This window comes from Setaria viridis, chromosome 5 (genome assembly GCF_005286985.2).
Source record: "Setaria viridis chromosome 5, Setaria_viridis_v4.0, whole genome shotgun sequence".
In the NCBI taxonomy this organism is placed as follows: domain Eukaryota; kingdom Viridiplantae; phylum Streptophyta; class Magnoliopsida; order Poales; family Poaceae; genus Setaria; species Setaria viridis.
The window spans coordinates 2,479,454-2,489,394 of NC_048267.2; the positions used below are offsets into that span (position 1 = coordinate 2,479,454).

At 48.2% G+C, this 9,941-nt stretch overlaps 1 protein-coding gene across 1 annotated transcript; it reads right to left on the reverse strand.

Annotated features, from left to right (window-relative positions):
- Positions 1–875: 875 nt before the first annotated feature.
- On the reverse strand, positions 876–5,045 carry LOC117854590 (peptidyl-prolyl cis-trans isomerase A1). Its single transcript, XM_034736814.2, has 6 exons — positions 4,750–5,045; positions 4,525–4,669; positions 4,340–4,428; positions 2,739–2,793; positions 2,251–2,336; positions 876–1,271 (listed from the first exon to the last, which is right to left on the reverse strand). Exons 1-6 carry the CDS (start codon positions 4,945–4,947, stop codon positions 1,116–1,118), a joined length of 729 nt encoding a protein of 242 aa, XP_034592705.1. The 5' UTR covers positions 4,948–5,045; the 3' UTR covers positions 876–1,115.
- Between the last annotated feature and the right edge of the window lie 4,896 nt (positions 5,046–9,941).

Genomic DNA, 9,941 nt, shown 5'->3' on the forward strand with positions numbered 1-9,941 from the left:
GCCGCCCGTCGCCACCCAGCGCCACCCCCGTCGCCGCCCACCCCGCCGCCCGTCTTGCCCCGACTGCAAAAACTATCCAGGGGAAGAAGAAGATAGGATAGAGAGATGACAAGTGGGGCCTTAATTGGGGGCAACAATGGCAATCCACACTGAAATCGATCTTTTTTTTGGAGCTGAGAGCACCCATCTAGCCAAACACCCCATTTTAGTTCTGGAGTTTTGGAGCAGAGCTGGCTCCATGTGAAGTTCTGGAGTGGAGCAGCTCCACCCGGAGTTGGAGCCATGCCAAACAGGACCTTAAACAAATATTTACTCATACTTGTTTGGTATATATACAACTTAATGTGTACACACATGCTCTAAAATCAACATATGCTCACATACTAGTGGTACACTATACCGTCCTCCTCGGCAACAAACATATGTATCGTTATATTTATTTTGGATCATACATTATTGTAATTCTAAAGGTGAAAAATGAATAGAGAAAATAGATAAGGGTAAAAAGTACTTTTTGTATTAGTTTTATGATAATATGGAGCCACATATCAGCACAACGACGAGTTTGATAAAAACAAAAGTTGAGGGATTAAATTGGTCAATCTGAAAGTTGAGAGATGAAGTTAATCCTCGATGTAAAGTTTAAGGACCAAATTACCTATTTTCCTCACTAAATCGTAACATCTGTCTATTGCTAATTGCTATTAAATTGTAATATTTGTCCACATCTCCGATGAAAGGTTCATCATCACACGTACCCACATAACCCAATGACAGAGCTTCCAGCTTTGCACTTTCAACTCGAATGGTGCGACCAAATGAGCGCTGATGCTCCAATGCAAGCGAAGACTTCGAGTTTCAGTGGACAACAATAGTAACTCATCAATAGGATTTCGCTAAAATAAGAACGCAGCAACATATCATTTCGTCTTTACACTTTTCTATGTTTCGCACGAAACAACATCGCTCGCAAAAACAAAGACCTCAAGAGTTTCCTAAAGTTGACTACCTGAACGGAAATCAAGTAGCCCCCTACCAGAAGGCTCAAGTTTCCGCAGAAGAAAAGGAGGATGTGTCGATTTAAACAAAAAAAAAAACTGAGCTATTGACCTTGCTCAGCCGTCCAAGGGCAACTCGCCACAATTCACGATTCGGCAGGGCTGCTTGGGACTATCAGATCTACTGGTTTCTTGAGATTCAAGCTGCTTCACCACGTCCATTCCCTCCAAGACATGTCCAAACACGACGTGACGGTTGTCCAACCACGGTGTCTGAGAAGCATTCCATTATTTGAGTGTGAGCCAATTAAACCTCAATGGCAGGTTCTTGACGGAGAAAACAAACATGAGAAGTCCAAGGGTATGTTTGAATTGGGGATAGTTTATTCTTGATATATTATCCTACCACATCTAGATGTATATATGCTCCCTTGTATCTTGTCTTGCTCATACATAACTAACAATCCCAATCAATGTAATTGAGTTGAAAATGTCTGGTGCTGACTTATGAAATATAATAAACCAAAGCATATGAATAAACTTTTATACAGAAAATTACCCCGCACGTGGGGATGGGGGGATATGTACGAGTGTAAAAGGTAGGACTGACCATTTCAAAAAAAAAAAAAAAACTGGCCAAACAACTCAACGTTGGCCCAAGGTCCAAACAGAACAGAGACACTATATTTTACAATTTTGTCTGAAGAAAACATTCTACAATTTGAACAATTGAAATGAGTGATGTCATATTAATTCAGAGTACCTTCCAAAAAGGAAGCAGTGGAAATTTGTGTTCAAATTGTTTCGCTCTAGGATATGGGATACATCATTGCTCTAGGAAGTTTGATTCTATGTAAACAGGCAGTTTTGAATGAAACCTCCTCTAGGATGTGGTATATATCATGAGCTGTTCTAGGAATTTTGATTCTATGTAAACAGGCAACATTGAATGGAACTCCTCCCTCCCCCTTTTTTGAGACAAACAGATAGTTCTTAAGGGTGTATATAACTTTTCTGAAGTGCCTGAAGTAACAGATATATCAAAGAACTCTAAGTAGGTATAGAAACATATCACTTGTTCCCCTACATCTTTAAGACTGTATCAATGTAACATCTATTGATCAACATATATATTTGAACATGAATCATTACTTAAAACAGATGCTTAATGCTGTAAAATTTAAGGTGTTCCAGAAGGGACAATATTGAGGAAAAAGAATTACTTTATTGTTAGAGATCATGAATGCCTTACCTTCACAGTGCAAATGAAAAACTGACTTCCGTTTGTGTCAGGGCCAGCATTTGCCATGCTTAGTACACCAGGGCCAACATGCTTCACTGAAAAAAGGTAAGAAAAGAGACTCTCAATTTAAGAACTAGCAAACTGGTACCAAACACCCCCACATTTAGCAATTTAGCAAACATTCATTGAGAGTCAGTGTCCTATAAGCCCTTGTCTGCACTATTTGAATTTGTGTGTTGAAGAGGATTTGTCATCCCTCCTTGTGCTGCCTATTTAAAAAGCAAAAATCTGACCATGTGAGAAGGATTGCCAAAAGCATGCGAAGTCTACTTATTCTCACAATGATAAAAACCATAGGGTTAGTGATGAAAAGCTAGAGAAAGTACAAAAAAAATCTATCTTAATAAGAACAGAATTAATAGCAGTATCAAAATGAAAATGCAACAGTGCAAGGTAATCAAGTAGAAGGCTCACTTGAACAGTATGGAGTCACTTACATGTAAAGTTTTCATCGTCAAAGCTTTCACCATAAATACTTCTCCCACCAGTACCCTGCGGTCACCAGCAATAGTTTAGCTTATGACAGAAACAAGTGCACTAACGAAGCATCATTGATTTTCCTGACAAGACCAGGGTGAAATTTGTTTGGTTTTCATGGGATGCCTTTTCTAACTCTTTGACAATTTGGTTGTAAATTCTTTGAAAAGTATAGTGCTCTCCTTAACTAAAAGGCTGACAGTGGTAGCTTCCATTGTTCCAGAAAAGAGCAGAACACATTTGCGAACCCATAAGGTGATTACCTACCCACCCGTCATCAGCATAATGAATTGTTTTCACATTAACAAAGAGCAGAGAAGTTGGGTCTTCACCTTCAATATTCATGTTTTTACTTCTCATTAATCATAAACTCAAATTAAATTTTGCAAACTAAATGTACTTTGCCCAACTTTGGACCCAGCTATCAATTCTGCGTTATGAGATACACCAATCTGCATTTCCAAGTTCTGTTCAAGCCCTTGCTAGCTTATAAGAAATTTACTACTAAAAAGAAAAGGAAATCAAAGCTTATCTAATGAGATACCTTCACTGGAACAATTTTGCAGGGAAACCCCAATGGATGTATAATGATGAACTAAGGTGGATGATGGAAAGAGAATTTAAAAACTGCATAAAGGGAGGTACATTGCACCATATTATGCAAAATGGTTTTCAACTACTCTCAACACAAGAGAATATGTGTTGGATGGTGCGAATTGCGATGCGGATAGTTGGGCGCCCCTTCAAAGTGCATTTTTAGTACAGAACGGTAATCCTCTGTAGGTATTGCGTCTAATGCTCAATATTACACAGGCCTGCCCATGGACACAATATAAATCACATCCAAGCATGCTCAGTGAATGTCATGGTTGTGGAGGACTCGATGTGCTGGAACTACAGGTATATCTTGGACCCATATGCCAATAAACTTGTGTCTCATTGATGGCCATTTAATGGTCATACTCATCCTAAAATGGTATATTAGTTCAGATAACAGAAAACCATTTTTTTAAAGCAAGGCATGGAACCCAACCATTTGGAGACTTGTAGCAACTATACCAATCAATAGGTGCAATATAAGTCTCTCTGGTCGAACTAAACAGGATCCCGCTTGGCAAACAAAAATGTCAGAACTGATTTTTATTCTTCTTTCGGGCATGGCAGGGGCACGGCTATAACATTCTAACTTGAGCAATGACTTGCTACATTGAATAGGAACCTCAAATTCTGCTCTCCTCTTTAGTTATATGTAGCAAAATAGCTGAGTTGTTCTCAATGGAAAAGGGGAGAAAATTTGTACAAATGCCAGGAATTTTTCTGCAGCAACATTTTTAGGACTTCTTTGATTCCAATCTTAACAGTTTAACTGAAAGCAGTAACTAAAGTCTATTTTGAAAGTTCCGTGAAAAAAAATCTACTGAAACCACAGTGGAACCTACAAGTAAATTGACTGACAAATGCTAGACAAACTGCAAGCACCCAACCAGATCGACTGATAAGCAACCCCCATAACTTCTGCTGTAGCAATTGAGGCAAAATGCAGATCGGTAAATTTGCTTACATTGTTTTCCTGGAAGTCCCCACCCTGGATCATGAAGTCCTTGATGATCCGGTGGAAGGAGCAGCCCTTATAGCCGTACCCTTTCTCACCTGCCCCCAACAAAACGAGCAGCAATGCTGGGTAAATTCGATTCTTAAAGCTACTGCGACTGGTGCTGGTTTGAGTTCGATTCGCAGCGTACGCACCAGTGCAGAGGGCGCGGAAGTTTTCCACTGTCATGGGGACGACCTCCCCGAAGAGCCCGATGACGATGCGGCCCAGGGGCTCCCCGCCGACCTCCACGTCGAAGAAGCACTTGCTGGTCACCTTGGCCTGCAGCTCCACGGCCCCCTGCAGAGGAACACCGAAAGCTCGTCAGAACACGCTCGTGGCTCGGGGAGTGCGGGTAGGCGCCCGTAACCGGCACGTGCCTCTGCGGCGGCGGCGCGGACGACGACGGCGCTGCGGGAGCTGCGGTGGCCGCCGAGGCCGAGCCTCAGAGCGGGGAGAGCGCGGGCGGGGCGGAGGGCGAGCGCGCCGCGCCGCGTCCACGTTGAGTAGCCGAGACGGGTGCCGGTCGGAGCCGGCGCGAGCGCGGAGGGGGCGGAAACGGCCGGCATGCACGCCATGGTGGGGTTTGGCTTTGGCTTATCGGATTGGGGTCGGAGATTTGGAGAGGGCGGGGCGGCGGGCGCCGTCGGGCGGTGTGCGCACGAATGGGGAAGTCTCAGAGAGGCCTCGCGGTATCCCGTGGTCGAGTGTCATTTCGTAACGTTGGTGGATTGGGCTTGTGCCGTCCGCGGTGGTCTGACTTGTTTGCGCTTGGGCTGCAAAAGCCTGTTTCCTACGGAGTGAGGCTCCAGCCCAATAACTGTTGGCCCAGCATATGATCCTCCATTGATCCGGTCCGTTCCTCCTCTGTTCGTCGTCTTCGTTGGGAGTGAAAGCGTCTGCGTGTGACTTGCTGCAAGAACCGCACACACTGCACTGGCAAGATTTGGTCGAAACAACAAAATGAGAACCCCTTGCATTATTGCATATACATACCGTACTGCCAGCCCTCGACTAAATTCCAACCAGAAGCTTGGCTTAATATTTGGCTGGCCATAGCTTGACAGGTTAGTTAAACACAGCCAAAAGTTATTTGTGGTTTAAGGTCCATGAAATTACTCTTCTCGCACCGTCTGAATTACAGAGTTGATATCTCCAACTTTGTTAACGCCAACACGCATGCAATTTCGATTCCATTTGTCTGCTCCCCTTCGAACCTTGATTAAACTTGCCACCCAAGTACCCAACTAGATGCTTTGTCAGGACGCCCAAGCAAGCAAAACCCTCGCTGTTCCGCATTCCAACTAAACCAACCTAAGGGGCTGTTTGGAAGTCCGGTTTTGCATAAAAAACTAGTGTAAAATACCAGCCTAAAAAATTTCCAATCGGATATAAAAAAAACCCGCTTGGATGGCTGTAAAATAAATAGGTCTACACTGGTATTCGGTCCTTACACCCGGAAAAAAATAATCATCCCGGCAGGCGACATTAAAAATAGGGAAAATCTAACTGTTACCTGGGTGTTTTAGAGCTCCTCATCACTCGAATTTATCTTCCTCCCCCATCTGCATGCTCTGCTCCAATTCCGGCTAAATTTTGGCGAGATTAGGGTGCCGGGTTAGGGATTTGGGATTTTCGGGGTGGGTGCTCATCGGCGGTCCTAGAGGGGAGGTTGGCGGCGATAGGCCGGCCTGGCGGAGGTGGCAAGCACGGGGGCGCTGCCGGTCGGGCGGTGGTGGACGGAGGTTAAACGTTGCTAGAGCAGGGAACGATGACGATGGCGGCAGCAGCGGGAGGCGGCGGCGGAGGGGCAAGACTCGCCCGCGTTGGATGGGTGGAGGCACTCGGGGGCGGTGAGCAGAAGAAGCACAGCAGAGAGGGTAGAAAAATCGGGTGACGAGGAATTCTAACACACCAGACACTCGCTGAAAATATGACGGAAGTCGGGCTTCCTCATCCTCTGCTCGTCCGTCTGCTTCACCCGAAACCATAGCGTGCTCTCCTTTTCTCCATGGACCTGGTTCCGTCTCTTCCCCCTCCCTGGCTCCCTCTACCTGGATCTCCATTTCCCCGCCTCAAATTGCACCACCGATGCAGCTACGGTCCTGATTCGTGTCGGCGGCCTCAATCCACACCGCTGCCGGCATGGATCCACATCGGATCGGTCCCGTGAAAAGGAGAAGGCTGTGGCGGCAGCGTCAGAGCTTGTAGTTTGATTCACGATTGAAGAGTCATTGCAGCGTGTAAGCAGTGTGGCTCGTCAGGCCACGCCGCAATGGCGGCAACGACGAGGTCGCCGAGCATGTCAGGGCGACGATCCCGTGCAGCCACTGTCGGCGAGGCCGCATGGAGACAGCTGGCACATCGGGCTGTCGATCTCTTGTCACTGCAGCGTCCAGCAGCGGGCCAGCATTGGAAGCTGCGGTGCGTCGTCGTCCTCCGGCGAGCGGCGGCCTTCTTTGCTTTTGTTCTCTCTTTTCCCCCTTTTGCAGTTCAAATTTTCTTCCCTGGCACACAATCGTATTCAACAAGTAGCAGCAGACAACGGTACGCGAATTTCTAGCAGCAGCAGCAATGGAGAATCACACGATCCTTGCATTGCTGTTGGTTTTTCCTTGTGCCCATATCTATCTTGCCTGTGCTGTCCATTTTAATTCAGAAGCATATCAGATGCTGAGCTGCAGAGTTTGTTTCTATCCAAACAACAAATTACACGCGGGAATAGATACGGGGGGTTTCTAGTGCACATCGAATTACAGATGTTTAATAGGCCCATACCTAAGAATTTGAGGCCCTTGTGCAAAAAAAAAAATGCGGCCCCACTCTGTAATTGGTATGATGAGAACTAGATGGACATAGATTGTTTTTTCACGGTGATTGAGTTCTTTGAATCGGTATTGACTGCCAGTAGTGTAGCACGGGGAGAGATAGAGTTGGAGGGAAGTGGAGAGGAAGAAGCAGTATGCGGAAAGGTAGTCTGCCTGGGAAACAAAACATCGTTGATCTCTCGGAAAGAAGCACGAGAGATGCCGATGCGCATGCTTCAGACGATATATATTTTTTTTCCCTACGTGATCCCATACTGATGTATTTACAGGTGAATTTTTTTTTAAATCACCCAAACAGGGGAACTGTGTACCACGGTTCGAAACAATGGCAAAACTCCCATGGCGATGGCACGAAAGGAAACAGGGCGCCAGGTCGCCGATGAAGCCACCGAGGCGAGAGCGCACCGCAAGACGAAACGCTGGTGGCGAGTGTCTCGGTCTCGGACAAGGAAATGACGCGCGTTGAGACGCCGCGGCCTCGTCACAGCGCATGGTGGCAAGCAGCCAGCAGGTGCCTGATGGCGACGGCCGAATAGATAACGCATCGATCCGGTTGATGATTACAGCATCGTAAGTAGTATAGCTCCCAATTTTGCCGCTGGATCTGAACTGTTAGTCATAGTCTTGTTCAAGTTGGCAACCACCTCATCCGGACATCACTGACGTTGGGAGCTTGGGTTGGTGAAGCCACGAACCAATTTTATTAGCCACTTGGACCGGTAAACGCCAGTACATAACGCGTTTTATTTCTTTTTTTCCCTTCTTCCATCTATCTCGGAAAAAATCTCAGTCTGAACATCCTGCTGCTGCTGCAAGACCAAAACATAGTCAGCAGCTTTATTCCCTGGGTATATCCTTGCCGCCACCCACCCACCTCGCACCATCCGAATTTCTAACGTGGACGTCAGCAGCTTCGTTCCCTGGGTATGTCCTCACCGCCACCCACCCACCTCGCACCATCCGAATTTCTAATGTGGACGTCTGAAGGGTCACGGTTCGGATTATGTGATTAGCGGATTTATTTTCGTATTTGACTGTAGTCAGTTTAGTCCGCCCTATATATACATCTTGTAACCGGCACGGGAAGAGCAAGATGGCTCATTGTATTCCCTGCGTTGTAACTCTTTCATTATAGTAAAGATCGTTGTCTGGAACCGTGATTTTTTCTCGCTAGGGTTTTCCACGTAAAAATCGTGTCTCGTGTTCGATCTTGTTTTCGCATTATTTGCTAACAAGTGGTATCAGAGCAAATGGATTACAAGATCGAACACGAGATACAATTTTTACATAAAAAACCCTTACGGGAAAAAATCACGGAAAACAATCACTGTTGAGGAGAATTTACAAGCAGCAATGATACATGGCTCATCTAAGATGTCTTACTCTGCGGTCTACATAGGGCTTACATATATATAGGGGTGGAACATAACTCACGTGAGAGTAGGACTCTATCTCTAGAGTAGATTTTCTAATAGACTAGGAATAAAATCCGGTAACACAACTAGTACTAGACTAGAGTTTGGATCATATTTTAACACCCTCCCCTCCCCTTGTCGCCGCCTAAGCGTACCGTCGGAAGCTCGTGTGACCGTGAGGACGGCGGCGACGGGGCCCTTCGCTGCCAAGCCTCGTGAGGAAGAGCAGTCCCCTCTCTCCCATGATCGCGTCTTCTGGTGGATGGAGTAGCCAGTGGCATGGCAGGCCAGATCCATGCTAGGGGAGGACGGATCGGTGTGCCAGCGTTCAGATCTGGCCACTTGGGCCTCCGCGGTGATAGCAGCTTAGTGTGCTCGGAGCAGCCTAGCTTGGTGGAGTGCGGAGCAAGGAGGCGCCCAGGCAGCAGGCGCGAGAGGGTGTGGAGGCCATCGTGCAGCGGCGCGAGGTGACGAGGTGGCCCACAGGTAGCGACACGAGCAATAGGCGGCACGGAGGCACACGGCACTGGATCTATGGGGCCACGATGGCGGCGCTCGAACGGCGCAGAGCGAGGAGGAGGCCTAGCGGCCGCGGGCGTGGAGGTGGGCCTGTGGCTCAGCGGCGGCTGGGCGGTCGTGGAAGGCGGCGCGCGGGCCCTGCGACGGCCTCGCGTGGGAACAAAGAAGCCGCGGCCTGTGGCGGTCGTGGGTAGGTGCAGAGGTGCACCGACAACTGTTGAGCACGGCCGCGGACTCGGCGGTGTGGAGGAGCAGCAGGCCAACCCTGCGGTAGCAGTGAGCGGGCTCGGCAACTGGCAATGGTGGTGGTGGCTCAGGGGTGGGAGATCTAGCGGTGAGGCCAGTTTCGGCGTTCCCAGGCCCTAACCTGCAAGCAGTCCCGGTAGCCGGTACGTGGAGATCGGCAAGGCGTGCCGGTGCTCGCGCGCGTGGGTCGGCAAGGAAGCCACGCGGTAGCGGCCTGGCGAAGCGCGTGGATGTCGCGCGGCAGCGGGTCTGGCGTGGTGCGAGGAGGCCGTGGTGACACCCAGTGTGACGCAAGGAGGTTCGGTGGCGCTGGCAAGGACGTGCGGCTAGAGGCCGCGCACGTGAGGAGGTGCGACGGCTCAAAGGCCACAAGACCATGGTGGTGCCGCGGCGGTGCGGGGGCCGCTCACGTGGTGTCGTGTTGGCACGAGCTATGCGGCGGTGTGCGGTGTGGGTCTAGACAACAGCCCGCGATGAGGAGGATCCATGCCGGTGAGTGACGTTGCTATCGGCGTTCAACTATGTGTGAGATGGGCTATGCGCAAACGCTGGGGAATGTATTAA

Excerpts from the sequence above, each read along its gene's own strand:
- LOC117854590 (XM_034736814.2), bottom strand. The coding sequence starts at position 4,947 with ATGGCGTGCATGCCGGCCGTTTCCGCCCCCTCCGCGCTCGCGCCGGCT. Across the intron at positions 4,670-4,749 it reads TCCGCGCCGCCGCCGCAGAG|GGGGCCGTGGAGCTGCAGGC; the intron begins GCACGTGCCGGT and ends GTTCCTCTGCAG. Across the intron at positions 2,794-4,339 it reads GGGACTTCCAGGAAAACAAT|GGTACTGGTGGGAGAAGTAT; the intron begins GTAAGCAAATTT and ends TGGTGACCGCAG.